This window comes from Aythya marila (assembly GCF_965140915.1).
Source record: "Aythya marila genome assembly, chromosome: Z".
NCBI classification, from domain to species: domain Eukaryota; kingdom Metazoa; phylum Chordata; class Aves; order Anseriformes; family Anatidae; genus Aythya; species Aythya marila.
Genome location: NC_139080.1, coordinates 80,866,743 through 80,887,430, shown reverse-complemented (window position 1 = coordinate 80,887,430; position 20,688 = coordinate 80,866,743). Strand labels below are relative to the sequence as shown.

Genomic DNA, 20,688 nt, shown 5'->3' with positions numbered 1-20,688 from the left:
TGGCACTAACACTTTTACCAAGTCCCAAACCACTGCAGGACTTTAAGTGGAGGAAATTTAAATTCCAAAGCTGAGTGAACAGGGCTCTGGTTCTGATTGACAAACTAGGAAATGTTCCCATTAACCACCTAAAATGCACTCTCAGGTTGGTCATAAAAAGCAGCTTAAAGCTACCACAGTACTCAGAGCCACTCATTGCTACGGATTTGCTGAAATGACAGGGAGGAGGAGGGGAGTGAGAACATTTATTTCTTTTGTTGTGAAAACACTGTCAACTTGTAATTTTGGAGAGCAGATTCAGAAACTCCTTTCAAATCACAAGGCTGGGCAAACTACTGAAAAAATTAAACAGTGAAAAATGCTGGAGCCAGTCAGCTTTGAGAGGGTTCTACTCTAACAAACAAACCTCTATAGGTTGAGCTGGAAGAGTTTTCAAACTGCCTTTCACTCATTAAAGGTGAAAAACAAACCTGAAAATAGGCAGTATTCATTAAACAAATCCAAAGGTCCAGTTCATTCACCTGTAAATGAAACCACTCAGCTGAAGAAAAAGAGAAAGAAGGATATTTTTATAAGCTTTAGAAAGTACGCTTTAAAGTACCCTTTCTTTTTTTTTTTTCCATGGAAACGCCTTCATTAATTTTAGTGACAGAACAGATTTTGCTACCCTTTCCCCCCTCCTACAAGCACATATTAAGTAAGCATCTTGCAGAGTAAATATTTCTATTAAATACAGCAGGATTTCTTGCAGACACTGCAAATAACAGTTACAGGAACCTGGATGTTTAATCTAGTTTCAATTGCCTGGTTTAGAAGATCTTTTAAAATATCCCTGTAATTGTGATCCTGCACCTACTTGCCCTAAAACAGAGCAAAGCAACCTAGAATAGTGTGGGATGATGATGTCAAGGTTATGGTGCCCTGTGAAAGGACATATAATCTGGCATATTCAGTAGACTATTTCTACTTTCCAGTGACACCTGTTGGAAGAGATGTGTTCTGATGTGTCTTTCGCACTGTATAGATTTTTTAAAGAGAGATGCTCAGTCCAACAGTAACTCTTTCCACTCATTATCCCATAAGTATCACTAGTGATGAAAGGACCTAGTTATGTGTCTTCGTAGTAGTCTGCAAGGCAATATGAACAGGCTTTGTTTGCCTTGGTGCCACCTGAAAGCTGTATGGCTGTAGTTACTCTGACACGGAGACTGCCTGATATATCTGTTAATATTCAGTACGGCAATAGTATGAGTTTTGGTCAGTTTAGCATGTGGCTAGTGTTTGCTCTCATTCAACTGCAAAGATGGTGCAGATGCAACCTTAAACAAAAACTCCTGAGCCACAAATCATTGAAGTCTACCATACTCAAATTTTATTGAGACTAAAAATTGTAATGTCTTCTCGTCACTAGCTACTTGCCACAGTTTTTAAGAGTTTCTTCAATCCCCCCTCTTCTAGAGGAGGCTTTGCTTAGCTACTCCAGAAGAGTACTGAAATGAAAGCAGATAGGTATATAAAGTTGGAAGAGTCTTAGCTGGCTGGTGGTATGATTCTTCTCTCAAAAAGAAGTTTTTAGGTTCCTTCACTGATTGGAAAAACAAACAAGTAATCAAAACCACAAAAAGACAAAACAAAACAGGTACACCCCGCTGCTCATGATGAAGAGTAACTCTGTGATGTAACGATGCAAAAGAACAAGAGGGGAAAGGAAGAAAGGATAAACTTCATGGTCTAACAAAATAAATGTACATAAGCATGAATTCAGGTTCTTTTACTCAAGTTAGACCTGAAAGAGTTAATCGTATTTTCATGGCTACATGTCTGTGACCTAGGTCACCCTGGATTTTAAAGTACACCTTACCTTGCTCACAAAGAGCACCTATATAGCTTGGCAGACAGAGGCAAGTAAAGGTGTTGAGGCCATCTATACATGTGGCTCCATTGCGGCATGGGTTAGACTGGCATTCATCAATATCTACAAGATAAAGATAAAAGTGTTTTTATAATGCACCCACCTCCCAGAACGGAAATGTTCTTCAGCCTTGCTCATAATCATTACTAGGACCAGTTCAATCCAGAAGAATGAAGTATTGCAAAAGATCCAAGACAGCAGTTTTATTTGTATGATAGCTAATTTCGCTCTGCACAACTTTCCTTTCTCTTCACCCAAAATCAAGCAGTGTTCTCCTCAGGATATGTGACTTTAATGATCCACAATTTTATATCCTGCACTCTGACTCCTGAGTTAATTTCTAAAATCCAGATCTTCAGCCCCACATTGTGCAACTGAGAAAGAAGTCTTGCTGTGCAGTATGCAGTATTTTATCTTATTAGTAGAGAATTTGACTTGAATGTGTGATCATGGCATGAAAAAATCTCATCAAATACTGGAGACTCAAATATCTTCAAATATTTCGTGTTAGAAATTTCATATCATCAGAAAGACTGTTAATTTCAGACTTCAAAGCTGGGTGTCCTAGATTCTTATTATTTTGTAATTTCTTCTTTGTCTCATTTCTTCCTTATCTAATCTTAGCAAAACAAGGGTAAACCATCATAAAGATAATTTCACTGAACGTGCGGTCAGATAGCAACATTCACAGCCATGCACAGGTTACTCCTGAGTCAATGGCTCCATATTAAACAAATGACTTCTCTCTCCCTTACTCATCTGGCTTCTTGTTTTCAATTGGATGACCAGTCCATTTACTATAAATACTATGTGGATGTATTTGCACAGGCTATAAACAAGTATGTCCTTTTATAAGAACAAACTGTGTTTCTAATGAAGATTTCGCAAACACCTTAATCAAAGCCAAGCTGTTGTTAGTCATTGGCTATCAAAAAATTAAAAGAAGAATTAAATATGTATCTACAAACCAATAGTTGTGAAATCCTAGGAATGATCACTGCATTAGGTATTTTATTTGCTGTAATCATTTGGATAGCTCTCATTGACTTTTTGTATTTCATATGTAGAATATTCTGAAATACATGTATAGAAATGCTGAGGTTTACTTTCTCAAGCACCACCAAACATATTTTTAAATGGTAACTGGCAGTGGAGAGTCCCATTCCAAATTACTAATAAAATGGTAAAACTTCTACAGGGTAAGAAGTTGCCAGATTATTCTTTTATGATCTGAAGGAAGAAAGAAAATTATTCTCTCTGATCTCTGGATTGTAAATAGTGGATGGCACATTTCTTGTCAAAGAAGATCTAAGATGAAACATTTAAAATGTGACATCTATCTCTAACAACCCACTAGAGAAATACTGGATTTATCAATAAGCCCTAAGTAAGCAGAGAAAAACACTAGCTAATTGCTTTTTTAACCATAATAATCCTTTCTTGTAGAAGACAAATAAAACCACGGTAGTCCTGATGATTATCCTATACTAATATCAACCTTTGGGTGGATTGAATTTTTCCTCCCTAGATGCACTGATGAGTGGAACTCATTTAAGCAATACTGCATCTATTTTTTTCTTTCAAATTCAGCAAGTGACTGTGTAATAGGCAACCCCCTAAAATTGATCAGGGAATTAAAATGAAAATTAAAAAAAAAAAAAAGACTAAAACAGTTTTACACAAAATAGCCAAACAGCCAGTTTCATCATACATTGACTTGTTTGTTTGGAAAGAAAAGCTGGTCACCCTGAACTGTACTGGTCAGTCTCTTGAAACCAACATTCATAGCAGGGAATGCCAAATGTCTTAGGCAGCATGAGGAGGTCCTCAGCTGGAAGAGTTACCAAAATACTAATTTGTACTGAAGATGTATCTGACTATGGTCATATTTGCAATTTTCTTGAAAAAATATCAGCAGGCATTCAGTGTTCAGCTTCCTTGCTATGTTTGGGACTAGGCTATTTTAACACCCTTACAAATAATTACAGAAAGATTTTAAGGAATTATCCCAAATAATAATGTAGATGTATTCTTGTTTGATATATTTATGAATTTAGTGTTAACTTGTCTAGGACATGCAGTTAATTTAAATACTTCTCTTATATTTGTATGTGCACCTGTTTGTACAGTTTATGGACAGAAAGAAAAATGGTTAATAGACATTCTTCAGTCCATAAGTAAGGCTTTACTGTAGAATTTATTAAAATGTCTGTCTTCTTCAACCTCAAAAAAAAAAAAAAATTTGCAAATCTTGTGTATGGAAATTTTATACTTCAATTAATCTGTAGATAATCCAGTATTTAGATGGCATCACCTTACCTAATTCACACTGCTCGCCATTGAAACCTGGCAAACATGTACAGATGTAAAATGAACCACGTGGGTAGCAGGTACCACTATTAAGGCAGGGATTGCTTTTGCATGGATCTTGTCCTGTTAAGTAGAAAAAGAAAGTTTACTCTGTAGCCTCAATGAGCTGATATCTTTTTAAATTTTTGGAAAAAGAAATCTGTCTTCATTTCTGCATTGATGTTTCAGGGTTTACTGTTGTTACAGAAACTATAATAGCAAAATAGAATATTAGGAATAAGATAGTTTTGTAAAACAGTAAAGCTTATTTTGAGGCATCACTATTTCCAACTTTTAAAATAACATGGCACTTACTATGAACCAGCATAAATAATTTTCAGAATTACTACATTTTTATAGCAATTTGTATTATATTTGGCAGTCACAATATTATACTGAGGATTTAGTTTGCATGACATGACAATTAATTATAGCTGAAATCAGTTAAACATAAGCAAAATGAATGGAAAATGCTTCTGCTTTTTTTTTGAACAGGGTTAGTTTATGTGGAATGATTGGGTACACAGAACATGCATCTCTTTAAAATACTGTCTGTCTGCTGACATTTCATTTCATTATATTCAGTCTATTATACTCAGCCTACAAATTCTTATTTCTTTGAAAGGATGTTTTCACAGATGCACATTTCTCACTTGTCTTTCCTTAAAATACATTTCAAGAATACAAATAAAGGTACCGAATACATACGTAACTGAATTAAACATTAAGATAAAACTTACCTGCAGTGAAATCCTCATTTTTTATGGGAGTTATCATTTGAATAGCTTTTTCTTGCAGAGCTTTGATGCCTTCTAGTGATGTTTATTTCAACTGAGTTTACATACCTGGGTATTTGTAATTGATTTAATCCCTAAGAGCAATCATTCGCATAAACAAAAATTCACTACATAACCATTTCTAGGTATCCACTTCTCAGAGTTAGAGGAAAATCATGAAGATAGTCCCTCTGGGACACATGAAGAAAGTCCTAGCTCTAAAAACTTACAAAATGGGTAAGAGACTTTTGTAACCTAAGTTGACCCAGAGACATGAGAAAAGTTTATATTTTTGGTTACATTTTCCTAAAATACTTTGGCTATTCTTTATGAAATAAAAGATAAGATCTATTTTACCCTTTTAATCTAGAAATTAAAGAACTAGTCTTCTTAAAGTACCAAGTACCCCATCAAGTCATTGGAAGGAAGTAGGTTCAGTTGAAAGCCTCTAGGAGAAAATCCTGCCGACATGAATCCAGGAGTGTAAGTGGACAGGATCTTGCTTTGGAGGTTTTCAGAATATCTCATCTCCACAAAACATGGTTCTTGTTTTAGGACTGCCTCACTGCAAGTCCAAAATGAAGGGCTGTATTAAGTACCTAACCATGTTTATTGCATGTTTGTCTTCCTACAGACTGCTTATTTTCCTGCTATGTAATATGTTATAAAACAATTCTAACTGTTTAGCAGCTGCGTAAGTACTATTGTCATGCCAACAGAGAATAGCTATCAGATAAAATAATTATATCTATCTCCATTGAAAACTGGAAAAAATAAGTTATTACATCTGAATTCTTTACCACAATGAGTGTTACCTTCCTGTCTTTTAGAACTTGCTGGTCACCTCAAATCTGGTACAGAGCTCCACGATGCAAACACTCAGAAAAAAAACCACTAAGCATGAGTTTCAGTCCCCCCATCCTTCATTTTGTCACAGTAGGGTTTACAATCATGCCGATTTCAAAGCTTGAGGATCATGAGTTTTGTTGTATTTCACACGATGCTTGTCATACCTCTTATCAGAGTTAAGACATACATTTACATGTATCAAAACAAACAAATATGACAGTGATCGTATGTAGAAGTTACCTGGTATTTGCACTGCTGTGCCTTCAACCGAACCCACACTCGTGCCAATCACGAAATCTGATCCATTAGTGACTTCCGGAAGGGAAAATGATGAAGTTACAAGTTCAAGAGTGTTTAGCTCCTCAGAACTTATTGTTGATTGCTTATTTGGATAAGGATTTTTTCCAGGGGCTGTATTGTTTGTTGCAATGTTAGAAGACATTGTTGTGATCTCCTCTCGACCAAGCAAAGCTGATTGTGGTTCTATGCTTCTATCCAAAGGTTGTGAAGACAAAGTTAGCATTGTAACTGCTTCCTGTTCAGGTTTGAATAACCCACCTTCTACACTGTTAGGTGAATCTGAAACAGGTGTGGAAAGAAGCCATGGGATCTCCCTCTCTGTACTCCTGTCACCTTCTTGACTAGGGTTCTTTGCTTTCTCTGAAGAGGATTCAACTTTTATGGTGCTAACATTTGGAACATCTGTGCTTGCTCGTTCTCCAAAATTCAGAAAAGCAGTAGGGAAGGTATGTATTGATGAAGAATCTCCAGAAACAGTAGTTTCTTCCTCAGCAACCAGATCAGTTACAGAAGAATCTGTCTCCTCTGACCTGTCTGTTATGAGTTTATTAAAGTGAGGAGTACTTTCAGTAGTTGGACTTTCTGATTCAGGCTTAGGAGAAAACTCTAGCAGAGAAGCCTCTGTTGTATCTAGAAGGTCTGTAGTGGGTGGTTTATAAGTTGCTGCAATAACAGAACTAAGCTCTTTGAAAGTTCCTTCTGATGAGTGACCAGACTCGGTGCCCTTTGACGATGATGTACTTGGAACGATCACCTCAGGATACTCAGACACTCCATTAACTAACTGAACAGTTACTGAGGATTTAGTTTGAGGTTCAGAATAAAGGCTCACTGAATCCGTTTCTTCATACTCTGCCAATGCTGATTTTGTTTGTATATATACTGTAGGATGCTTTTCATCATTGCTGCTAGATGACACAGTTGTGTGTTGGGAAGGACTCTGTGTGGTGACAATACTTACATCAAGCGTGCCAGTTTTCAAAGCCTTTTCAGTCTCTATAGTTAAATCTGGTGTAAGGGAAGGAACCTCAGGCTTCTTATCATCCAGTTCTTCTTGGCCCATTCCAGAAAAACCAGAAACAGACATTGTTTCACTCTGATCTGCTATGACTCGGTTGTTTGCTGAAGTATTCAGCTCATATGTGTCTTCTGTTGTGCTTGTCATCAGAACATGTTTAGTCTCAAATTCAGATTCTTTAGACTCATGAGGCACATGAGGGCTTACCAATGAGGGTACTGTTGGAAGGAAAATTCTCATCTCATAAAGGCCAGTAGTGGTGAGAGTTTCTGTTGCAAACTTCACAGTATTCCCTGAACCTAAATCCTTGTCATCCAATTTTGGTCTGTGCCCAGATGTTACTGATTCACTACTTAGCTGGGTGGAAGTAGTCAAAGAATGACTATCACCAGTTCCAAGTGAATTTTCTTTGATTACAGAAAAATTAGGTGTTGAATCATATTTATCCATGTCAGCTTTCATGCTATCATCACTGCCATATGTTGACTGTATGGCAGGATTGGGCATTGTCTGCACACTTATAATATCTTCTGGCATTGATTTGGAGTGGTCCATGTCTATAATAGTTGTTTCTTCTGATGGGATTTCAAGTCGTTCTTCAATTAGTGTAATATCACCATAAACAGAAACATTCAATATAACATTTCTTTTATCATCAACCATTGGAATAATTTTCTCATATATGCCAGTATCACTTGTTAGTTCTTCTGATGTAATTGTCTTCGGTTCAGCAGCAGTTTGATTTGCCACAATCTCTTCTTCTTCCATAAAAAGGGATACTAATCCTGTAATCACAGTCTGTGATCCATCTGTCGGTGCCTCTGTTGTCATAACTTCAGAATAAACTTCTCCAGGAACACTAGGTGAAGCAGTTAGTTCGACTTTTGTCCGAGGAGGTATCGACAAATGAGTAAATGTGACATGGGGAAATGAATCTGAAACACCAACCCAGCCAGATCCCTCTCCAGAGCTTTCAGGTAATAATCTGCTTGGCATTTTTGTTGCTGAGGTTGCAAGTGATTCTTCTGTTTCAAGATTAGGAGTTCCACTCAGTATTACAGAAACGGGAGTTATGACATCTTCAGTCAGCAAATGTGAAGTTTCCTCACGAGACACAACTTTAGAAGTAGCTGTTGGCCTGTCTGTTTCATTTTCTCCCCTCCTATGGTTCATTTCCTTATTGTGAGGTTCTTCAGTAACAACAAAATAATGTGTCATCTCCTTGCCTTCAGAGCTGAAGTTCTTGAAACTGTCTTCAGCTAAAGCTGGGGAACTGGTGATCATCGAGTCTGCAGTTCCTGACAGCAGCTCTTCTGCAGAACTTGTAATTCCTTCATTAACTTCAGCATACCTTTCAGCGCTTCCTCTTTCAAAGTCTTGTGTCTTGTCAGTTGAAAGGTTGGGTCCTACATTTGCAGGATGAAAAGGCAGAGGACTTGCAGTACTTGTGATTTCTTTGACAGCCAATGGCACTACAGAAGGAATAACAGTAAACTCATCTCCTGATCCTTGTCCTGAAAATAATGCATCACCAATGAGATCATTATTTGGTAGTTTTTGTTCTTTAGTTGTCAGGAGTGATATAGCAGTATCTTCTGTAGGAAAAATACTTTGCACCAACTCCTCTTTTTCCTCTGTAACTGTAATTGGAGAGCTTACATATTTCCTTTCAATTGTTACAGACTCAGTTACTCTGTCATTATTAAATAGGAAAAATATTTTTTCACCAGACTCAGTTTCTACTTTCTTTTCTTCTGAGTATGGTCTGACAGTGGGAACATTTAAAAACTCCAGATGTTCATGGTTAACCTGCGTACTTCTGAAGAATGGATCTTCAGTTGTTTCTGCAGAAGATTCTATCACTTTGGGGGAAACTTCCCATAGTTTATCTTCCTTTGAACGAGTATCTTCTGACAAAGGAAACTTCGTAGTAAAAGCTCTCACTGTCAGTTCATCAACTGTTTTCTCTTCCATTTTTATGTCAGTTACAGTTCCCATCGTAGTTACTTCATGTTCAGCACTCATGACTGGCTCATTAGGTTCAGTAGTGAAGGCATGATCCACAGATGACGTGCTGACAACACTTCTGCCATATTCCTCTTGTGATTCTTGTTTCCTTGTGGGTGAAACTGCTGTTTTTGTAAATGATTCAGTGAAAGTTTCTGCTTCTCCAGAACCCTGATCAATAAATGGGATATGATCTCCAATTACTTTTTCATTAGGTCCATTAGACATCAGTTCTGTAGTGCTGCTGTCACCTCTGAATTCTTCTCCAGAGCCAGGCTCAATCAGGAGAATTTTGCCCAAAGAGCCAGTTGAAGAACTATCTTTTCCATTTCTGCTTTCTGTAGATTCAACTATTGCTTTTATATTTCCAGTACTGTGTGTCACCATGATGTCAAGAGGGCTGTTATTAACCACTGATTCTGGTGATGATGTGACTTCAGCTGTTTCTAAATCCTTTGCTTTAACTCCTGGTGCAACATGAAGTGTTTTATCTTCTCCAGAAGCATGACTAGATTTTATTTCAGAAGGAGCTCTTGGTTCTACTTCCTCTGTTAGTTCTCCTGGATTTCCTGTACTAAACACAGTCTGAGGCATCTGACTTTCTACTCCAGACTCCATTGTCAAGCCATCTGACCCAGTACTTGAAATTGATCTTGCTGATTCACCTGTTCCCACGTGTTCTTCATATTCTGCTGTTGCATTCTCCAATGAAACATCTGTGATGTAAATTTTTCCTTCATGCTTTTCTGTTTGCATTTCAGTGACAGACCTTGATGGAACTGAACTCAAAGTAGCAGACTCAATGATAATATCTATGTCTCCAGAACCTGCATCAGTAAATGGGGAGCCAGTACTTACCACTTCTCTTGTGGGACTCCCTGATAAAAAGTCTGCTGGTTCTTCAGCTGATCCTTCATTGATAAAAAGCTTCTTCTCTCTCAAGAAAGGAACACTGGTAACCTTTTTGATTTCAGAATGCATGGTACCTGTTATTGGTACTGTTTCTCTGAGTGGGATGGGTTCCTGACTTGCAGTTCTGACTTCATCAGTAGTGCTTCCAAGTTCATTCAATTCTGATTTTCCCTCTGCTATAGTGGCTGAATTTTCCTGACTTGAATAAACTGCAGTCTGTATTTCTTTTTCTACCTCAATTTTATTTTCAGTTGGAACTGAGTTGCCAACTACTTGTTCTGTAATAAGCTTAGACAGAGAATTGGTGGGAACAGTTGCTTCAGAACTTTGATCAAAAGTAGAATAAAGATTGCTTGTTCCTCCAGGCAAAGCAGAGGTGAGTCCTGAAATGGTTACAGAAATTTCTGTGGGCACTACGGTGCCAGAACCTAAAGAAATGTCTTGCATTGGAAGTGTTTCTGTTATTGCCATTTCTGTTGTCATGGCTGAAGTTATAGCAGCATCCTCTTCTACATCCCCAGAACCTTCTAGAACTATAAACGAAGATGCGCTTAACTCAGGCTTTGCTGTCTGACTTGTTTCTTCCAGAAGGCTTTCAAAAGGGTAATTTGCATCAAGTTTAATAGTTGATTTATAATAATTTCCTGGAGCAGAAGTTCCCTCTTCTGGAATAAAGCCTTTCAAAGCTGTGCTGACAGTAGCAGTATCAAAACCAACATCAAGACCAGCAGTTACAGCAGAACTTTCCATGGTAAATGCATTGGGAACAGAAGTTGTACCAGAAACTTTCTCATCATCTTCCTGTCTTGACATTGCCACAATTTCTGTGAATGCAGAACTAGACAAATCAGATTCAGTGGAGCCATCGCCAGAAGATTCGCTAGTAATCAAAAGCAAGTTTTTTACAGTTTTAGTAGAGCTCTCCTCAGTTCCGTGCCATGTTACACTCTCCTTATTTTTTTGTGGTGACTGCTCATATACAGAAGTAATCTCTACTGATTTGTCTGTTGTGGCAGTTTCAGACTCACCACTATACACTGGTTCTAACATTGCAACATCTGCTGTCGGTTGTGTAACTTCAAACGCCCCTATTACTTCCCCAGCTTTGCTTGGTTGCATTGTACCAGAAGCTTCAGTTTCAGGTATTATGAAGGTGTTTGTTTCATTGATTTGTGAAAAGGTTACATTTTTGGAATGTGCAACACTTTCAATTTGGTCACTTCTCGCTTCCTCAGCTTTTGTGCTTTTAGGTGCACTTGTCACCTGTTGCTTTCCATTGATGAACTGCAAAGCTGGAGGGGTTGTAACATCAGTAGTATTTTCACAGTCTTCCTCCTCTTCAAATTCTATAAAGTTTGGAAAGAAAGGATCCAATATTATATATTCAGATGAATCCTGCACAGAGTCTGAAGTACAGGGTTCAGTCTGAGTTGATTCTGCATCAATGTGGGGTTCATCTATTGCATGAGGAAGCATGTGGCGACTGAACAGATCCAAAAGTTCATTCACCGGATGATCTGCAAGAAAAAAAGAGCTTTTCATAATCCCTAAGTAACAGTGATGGTTGTGCATTATAGTAGACACATGAAGTATAACCAATCTATAGGAGAAAAAAAATATTCAAAAGGAAACATAGCAAATTCAGTATATTCTTCCATTAACAATAAGTTAAATGCTCTCCCAGTGTTTTAATTTCTAGTTGAAGGTCCTGTGTATTGAATACATTGCTTATGTAATGCTGTTCATTACTGTAGGTATTCCCAAACCCATGCCAGAGCCAACTTCTCCTGTGCCACATAGCAGAGACAAGATGAAACCAGTTTTTTAGACCAAAAGACTGTGGTTCCAACCTACAGCAACTACTTATACACGTTTATGATGCTAGCTAGCCTTCACCAAAATTTAGCTTAGATGAAACTAAGCAAAGTGAAGTCTAAAGCAAAATAGAACATAGAGGACATGTCTCTGTAGCTCCATTTATCCTCGTGATAGAGTAATTCAAATTACTAGTGACACCATTTAAAAAAAAAAAAAAAAAAAAAAAAAAAAAAAAAAAAAAAAAGCTTTATTCTTTCCACTTCAAACCTTGTGCAGTAAATGAAGTCTTACTTATCAAAGAAGTCTAAATTATTTAACAGATAAAAAGTAAACCAGACTCAAAAATCAGTCACCAGTCAGACAGTATTATGAGTAAAGTCCAGCCATTTTTTTCTGCTTATTACTCACTTTAAATTATTCACACACTCCCACAGACTGCAGACCTCTAATTTTTTTCTCTAGCTAGTAAACCAGATAAAGAAGAAGAACGACGGTCTAAGTAGACAATGTTTTAGCTATGGAAGCCCTTATGTATTCATCTAAGATTTATGATCACAAAGTCCACAGACACTTTAAAAATGCACCTTCTCAGAACAAATGTTACATCAAACCTTCTTTTCTAGACAGTAGACACTGTTCTCATTAAACACATACAAACACCAGACTCAGAAAAATATAAATATATCAGGCTCTGATTGATACAACACTTGTCTGGCTGATTTGAATCTGGAAACTTTGTACTAAATTCTTATTCCATGAACAAATCTTGCTGGTTCTATCTTTAAAACCATTTTGTCCAAAGTGAAATTATTTTTTGTTGTTGTAAACTGGCATAACCAATACACCTCTATTTACATGTACCAGTAGAGACGAACATACAGGACTCTTAGAGTCTCACAGCCTTATCAGTGATGGATGCTTCTCAGAGAACACTTTCAGGTGTTCTGGCATACCAAGTGAATGACAGAGCAAAATTTAGAAGTAAATCTAATCTAAATGTATGAACACTATTTAACCTCTAGAACTATTGAGCCCTCAGAGACAGAGTAATCAGGTGATCATTCTGGAAAAGAATGTATTAAATCATATTAAACTGGTGCACAGCACAGCACTGTGAAAGGCTTGTGATTCCTGTCTTGAGTATTTTGTGCATACAAATTGACTGCAGCTTGGGTCTTGAAAAGGTCATTGCAGCTCTATGGAGAATTAATGTTCTAATATCTCACCCCTTGTTTACTGCTAAACTTATGAAGTATTACTGAGTCTTCATTTCCACTAAAAGATTCAGTTTGTACAGCACTAAGTTCAGGGCTCCCAGAGCAAAGAAAAAAGGTTGTCTTGTACCTACCTGTCTGCTGCCCAGCTACTCACTATTGCATCATTGAAGCCTGGTGTTTACTTTGTGCTATGAAAACTCTGTTAGATGACTACAGAATTAAACACCTCCTCTCTCCCCAGCATGTGCTTGTAGGGAATTGTTTTATACAATGCTTGTAATGAGAGAATTTCTCCCTGTTCCTTCCTCCAGTGGTTTTGAAATATTTACACACACTGCCTGCTACCACAGGAAAGTACAGCTTCTGCAGCCATTTGTTTGAGTTTTCCCAGATCTACCTTTCAAATTTTATTCACACAGAAAAGCAGGATTTTTGCTATTTGTCCAAGATGACATGGAGATGCATGTCTACAACTAAGTAATACAGTCACATTCAAAACCCACAAATTTCAGCAAAGAGCAATACTAGTCACTATAACAAGGAATCATATTTTCATAAAAAGTAGAAGCTCCCATCAGCACAGAATTGTACACTTTCTTTTCAGAATAGACAATGCAACAAATACACAAGAACTCAATAAATGAAAAAGGGAAAAGGGAACCACACTAAATGTACAGAACCAGAGAGCTACATAGGAAGATGTGCACAGACAAGAAAGATGGCTTGTACTGTGTACACAGCTTAAGAAGGAATATGTATAAGTTTAAGAAGGAATGTGTATAAATAACCTGGTATATAGGCTAGCCTGGCATAAGCATTGATTATGACTTCATGTACAGCTGTTAGGATTGTGTGCACAAAGCATGTAACATCCTTTTGCACAGAACCATACATATTTTAAAAAAAAAAATCTGGATGGGACAGGATAGGTTGTAATAGGGTACCATGACTAACAAGTTCTGACCAGTGTATTATTTTTGTAGCAGTGCACACCTGGGAGCCCTAAAATTATTAGCTCATGCTAAATCATTTATGGTAGGTAATAAATTTAATGAACAACATCTGTTCCAAGTTCACCTAGAAGATATATACAAATTCTTACATACACAAAGATCTCTATCAGACATTATTTTTACTTTGTTAGCTTTTTCAAGATCTCACATGCCACAGAGATCCACATAAAAGAATCCTAGCTATGGTATGATATTCCAATAATAAACTTTCAGGAGGCTCTTTCATCAAATACTAAGTATTTTTTTTTCTTTTTTTTTTTTCCTTTCAAGAACAAAATCACCAGCTTTTAAGAAAACAGAAAAGAATTCAACTGAATTATTTCTTATTAAAATCTCTTGTCCTTTCTACTGCTTTGATTAATCGGTGTTAGCAATCAGGTTCCTAATGCTCAGCATTAACAGATACGGTAAGTTTTCTTAAACTCTAGAGAAAATCAATAATTAAACAATGTAGGTCATATAACATGTAACCTTGTACTCCAAGAATAAACAAGATAGTAGGATGAAAACCTAAGTCCTATCACAAAATATGAATAGGGGACAGAAAACTCTTAAATGGTTTATTTGAATCCTCAGAGCAGACACACAAACACTTGCAATAGTTTTGAACTGGTTACATACAGCTGACAGATGTTGCCCATATTTATGTTAGTGTCCATTTCATCTGCAGGGAAAGACACATAGATATGAGCCTGCTAATAAAAGACAAGACGAGGACTTTAAGAGAAAGGAATTTAGGTCCTAAATATTCCTATCAATAGTTCGCACATTACCAGGACAAACAAGCCAAAAGGAGCACTTGTTCAAATAGGTGTTTTCTTACTATCGCTTCCAGAAAGTAAAATCAAGTAGCTAAAAAGCAGTAAAAACAAGTAGTCAGTCTAGATTTCCAATCCAAACAAGTCCTAAAGGAGAATTGTCAGTAAGGCATTTTACTGAAAAAATTGAAATATGCAGTGAAATAAAGATGAAATAGATAGGTGGATGAGTGCATATGCAGCCGAGAGTGCTTCTTAATCTATTTAATACATGTAGACATTTAAAATTACGTGCATAGTACAGGCATCTATCTCAGTAACAGTCAACTATGTGTAACAAATGGAAATCCCCAGCTCCAGGTGCTTTTTTAGCCACAAGAGGATTTGCCTACTACTACTCAAAACCACAGCACGATGGATTGAGGTGGCATTAATTTCCATTTCAACCCTTCTAATGACAGTTGGTTCTAAGCCCAAATTGTTTTTCATGGGCCAAGGAAAAAGAGATGCTCCAGTGTTATCCAATGCTACCGTCCACACATTCAAAAAAAATTATAAAGTTTGATACCAGTCTTTCTTGAAAAGATTTTTAATATCCTACAAAGATCACTAAAAGGCTTTTCAAGATCATTGTTGGGGGACTGGCAGTAGAAAGTATTTTCTCTCTAAAAATTCTTCAGGTGAACAGCTGAATAAGAATAAATAAAGAATTAAATGAAAAACAGTTTCTCATGTTTTCCAAACTTTCAAAAAAAAAAAGGAAAAATATAAATCAGAAGAGTTAAGTATTAAGCATGTTTTTCTGAAGTCTCATTCATAATAGGACAGTTTATATCTGATTTGACACATTGAAGATGACACAATTTCACCTGTGGATTCCTGCATTTTTCCCAAGATGCATGTGAGAAGTAACAGAGTTTAGTTTTCTGTAGAACTACAGGTCTGATAAACTCATGAAACACACTGAAAGATTAAAGAAATATTCTGTGGACTTTGAATCAGGCCCTGTATTTTGATTACAATAGAGATAAAAAGAAGAAAGATCTCTGAAAGAAGACCAAAACCATTTCAGACTGTTCAGACTGCCTTTTAAGTGTGAGTATCATTAGATCGTGGGACACTATCACAAACTATGTTGCAATCACTATCAAGAATCCATAACCACAAGGCTAAGAGGTAATAAATAAGTAAATAAATAATAGTTTGCAGTAGTCATATCTAGTCCTGCACTTGATAACCAGAGAATTTTGGTTTTGGTTTCAACAAAATTATATCATTGTGGATTTAGTTCACAGTATGACTAAAATAACAATAAAATATTGTCCACATTTTATCATATTTCTATACATGTGACATTTAGTGACCGTAAAAAAGGCAATGTGGTAACTTGCAATGAAAATAAGAAAACTTTGTCTCAGAGGGAAAAGCAATAAATCATTTAGGACAAAAACTGGGCTTTACATATTAAACCATCTTGTTTCTTCCCCACAGATATGTACTCTGTGTTTATTTTCAAATGCTACCTCTGCTTTGCTGCAGTTGGTCAGTATGATACCATGACCACTATCTCCTGTAGAAGAATCCCATTGCTTGCAGTACGATAAACTTGCTCCCCACAAGCAATGGCCTTGAATGTCACCTAAAAAAGATTGTGTGCTCAAGGACCAGGGGACAGGCAAAATTGTAATCCCTACCAGTCAGCACTTCTTGGAAGAATGGACCATCAGCTCAGGCAGGCTGTTAAATGACAACTCAAGTCAGATGTCTCGAGCAGATGTCCCTTCATACGAGCTATTGATTAGACCTTTAAAAAAACATTACTCTGAGAAAGGCAATGCAAAGCGGGAAGAGATTTTAAAAATTTTCTATGGAAAGCACACCAATAGCAATAAGGACTTAAGGCACATGGGAGAGGACGTAGCATGAGGAAAGACTTACGCAGCTTTATGTCACACATTGACTCCCCTGAACCTCAGATGTGCTGAGGACCAGCTTGGCAGTCTAGACTGACTCAAGCAGGTTTATGACTACAGCTTTCTGAAACTCTTCCAGTGAAAAAAACTCAACCAATGCCACATGAATGTCAGTCTCAATGAATATTTTCTTTTACTAGCATAGTGAAGAAGGAGCAATCTGACAAGATGGCCCTCATTAAAAAAAAAAAAAAAATAAATAAAATCTAAAACTAGGTAACTAGGTGTGTATAGGTGCATAGAATTCTTTTTTTGTTTGTTTGTTTGTTTCCCTAAAAATGTTACATTTAAATTGCTACAGAATGCTTCAATTTTACATATATAAAGCATTCTGATAACATCTTTTGGACCATTTTGTTTAATGGAGTAGGGATTATATTGTTCTTCTTTTCATCTCATTTCAAAGGAAATAAGATTTTGAAACACAGACATTTCCTGCTGAAGGAAAATTCCAAGTGTCAGTCTTAAGTAAACGCAATTCCTCTAACTTGTGCCATCTTGTAATATCATTAACCTACCTAAGCACGGTCAAAGTACAATACTGCTTCAGGCATACCCCATTTCTCCCAGCAGAGAAAGGTGGGAATACTGCCAAGGAGCTGGTCTAAGGTGTTAAAGAAACATAGCTACTATTATACACACCTAAGTAAAAGACAACAAAGAAAGGTCCTGAAATAATTATTATTTTTTTTTTATTATTTTCATCCTTCTACCTCCCATTAACATGGACAGTATGTATGATGAGGTCTAGCAAAATCCAGTTCTTGATTACTGTTTAGTCTAAATAAATAAAGGGTTTTATTTAGCTCACTTAAAAATGTTCCCCTGCTGGAGATGTATTTCTAAATCTTTTGTTATCTTTGTCTCCTTTTAGAAACATTTAAGGATGTAATGCACATTTCCATAGGTTTATTTTTTTTACCTTCTAAATTTAATCAACATTTATGTTTTCTTCTTCCTCTGACTGTCAAAAGAGAAAGTAATATTTTTAAAATTCCAACAGCAGGAAAAAGAAAGAAAGAAAGAAAGAAAGAAAGAAAGAAAGAAAGAAAGAAAGAAAGAAAGAAAGAAAGAAAGAAAGAAAGAAAGAAAGAAAGAAAGAAAGAAAGAAAGAAAGAAAGAAAGAAAGAAAGAAAGAAAGAAAGAAAGAAAGAGAGAAAGAGAGAAAGAGAGAGAGAAAGAGAGAGAGAAAGAGAGAAAGAGAGAGAAAGAGAGAAAGAGAGAGAGAAAGAAAGAGAGAGAGAAAGAGAGAAAGAAAGAGAGAAAGAGAGAAAGAGAGAAAGAGAGAGAGAAAGAAAGAGAGAGAGAAAGAGAGAGAGAAAGAAAGAAAGAAAGAAAGAAAGAAAGAAAGAAAGAAAGAAAGAAAGAAAGAAAGAAAGAAAGAAAGAAAGAAAGAAAGAAAGAAAGAAAGAAAGAAAGAAAGAAAGAAAAACAATAAAAAATAGATATAAATTATATAAATTAGCCTTGCATAGAAATCTCAAACACCCAAGCAAATCTCTGGAAGAAAATATTTCAAAAGAAGAATTTGTACACAGCTGGATGGGTAGGAGTTGAAAGAGATTCAAGGTGGGTGGTCAGCCTTGCCTGCACTCCATGAATCCGCTGTACCGTATTTCAGTGTCTCTCTTTCCATGCAAGATACAGCCCCACTGAAAACCTCAGTTTCAGTCACTGGCATGTTCTTAAACTGCAGCCTTTTACAGCTATACCATTCCCACAAGTTCCCACTTGACAGAATTGCTGGCGATGACCAGAAACACCTGTGTAGAGTGTATGTCACTTATGCGGACATCTGTTTTGCACAGGACTCTGGCCTGCATGGTTGTGCTACAGCATCCCTGCCAAATTTTAAAGTAATAGACATGATGATACAAAAACCATGTCAGCAATAAATGGACTGTTTTATTGTAAAAGAGTATCACGAAACCTTCTGGCAGTCTTTGGTGTTTCCTTCAGCCTAGTTGCTTCCTGCATTCTCCCCCCTGACACAGTGGTAAACTTGTTAAGAAAAAACAGATTGAGCAAAATGTCAATTTGTTAAAAATGGCACTCCTGCAGTGTCACATCTAAACTCCTGCAAGTGCAGAATACAGTTCCCTGTATAATGACAGAATATTTGTCAAAAAATATCCTAAGGAGGACTATTTTCTTCCTGTTTCCTCTCTGCTCCAATATGTCATTAACAAACCAATGCTCCCATCAGTGGTGTCTCTTCCTGTATGATCCATGAACATCCTTCCAATGACAACATTTTACTTTCTGCCTACAGAGAGGACACTTCTAAAATTTTGCAGGGCTAAACAACCCAAAACAAACCACTGACAAGTACTAAAATCCTTTTCTCCAGCTGAAATCCTAAACACATTAAAAGCCAGACTGTGCAGCCATATGGTATCTGGATTAGCCAGTCTGTCTGGATACATATATACTACATATAGTATATATAGTATATATACTATATATATACATATATGCAGAAAAGTGCAAACCCAGAGGCCAGCTCACCAGGTCAGGTGGCTAGCAGACGAGCTGGCTGGGAAGGAAAGCAAGACTACTTCAGTCTTGATCTCATGGGAGTTTTTCCATGTCTGAGGAGGAAACAGTGAGAGATCAACAGGCCTTGCCCTCCCTATCCCACTCTCACTGCTGTCTCGTGGTTACACTCACTCCAGGGCAACCCCTAATGCTTTTGCCATTATGCAATGGAATGAGAAAGAACTAATTCTGTCCCTACTAACGTGGGAAGATTGTGCCCCTTCCCAGAAGAAATACAAATGACTTACCAATGCAAAACTCTGGGGCCAACATCAAGATGCTATAGCTACAGTGTTGAAGCAGATGTCCACCATTTGGCAACTCCCATAGCTGCTCTTGAAAAGCTCTATAATAAATATTAATTCTCCTGTCCCTTTCCCTGGTGAACGTCAACAATATTTGGCTTTAGGAATTGAGACTAGACTCCTTCCTGTGGTAATTCTTGAAAAATTTAAGTCAATATCACATTAATGTAGCAGTAATACAGGTTGTTTTATGGAGTAGGCAAGGACTAACTTTTACTTTCTTTTCTTAACCTATGTCATTTGCTTCAGAGGGGGAATTTTATGTGGCAGAAACAAAACCAGAAAATATTTTGATGTTCAAGCTGTAAGACAGACAGTTGTTTTTATATATACAACTACATATTTATGTGAATATGTTATTACCCCAGACTATTGGAGTAATTTATGGAAATGTGCTGCCACTTATCATGATGCTTTTCTGAAATTTTATCCCCTACAATCTTCCAAGCATCTTTCAAGAACCTCGTAAGTGCTCTTTAACCTCTGCACAAGCCCTCTGGTTATGCAGCCAGCACTCAAAACCACAACTGATCAGACACACTGATTGTCTGCAGCCCCCGCTTCCCCATTTGGGACAAATTTAGAGCTATGAATTATGTGATAACACACACTCACTCTGTCATGGCAAATCTATTTTATTCATTGAAATATGAGCAAATCTTTGCTAGAATAGTCCACTGTGGGACAAATCACCCTTGTCCTAGACCTATTTGCTTGTGTTACTACTATTATCTTCATAATAGCTTAAATGCAAATGTATGCTTTAGAATAGTTGAGTGATTACACACACAGATATTGACATACATGGCATATGGATTTTTCAGCATTTTATGCATTGCAAATATTACTCAAAAGACACAGAATGAATTCTATAATTGCAATTTTAATGGACTGTTGTTAGTATCATCTCTTGACTTGGAAGGAAAAAAAAAATTGCACCCAT

General features: G+C 36.8%; 1 protein-coding gene across 4 annotated transcripts in view; it reads right to left on the bottom strand.

Annotated features, from left to right (window-relative positions):
- Window positions 1–20,688, bottom strand: part of VCAN (versican) — a 113,443-nt gene that overhangs the window by 26,238 nt on the left and 66,517 nt on the right. For all 4 annotated transcript variants that reach the window (XM_082783544.1, XM_082783546.1, XM_082783547.1 and 1 more), the window contains 3 exons: window positions 6,127–11,640; window positions 4,232–4,345; window positions 1,862–1,975 (listed from right to left, as the gene is read on the bottom strand). In XM_082783544.1, the coding sequence (XP_082639670.1) occupies window positions 1,862–1,975; window positions 4,232–4,345; window positions 6,127–11,640 (5,742 nt within the window). The remainder of the gene's footprint in view (window positions 1–1,861; window positions 1,976–4,231; window positions 4,346–6,126; window positions 11,641–20,688) is intronic.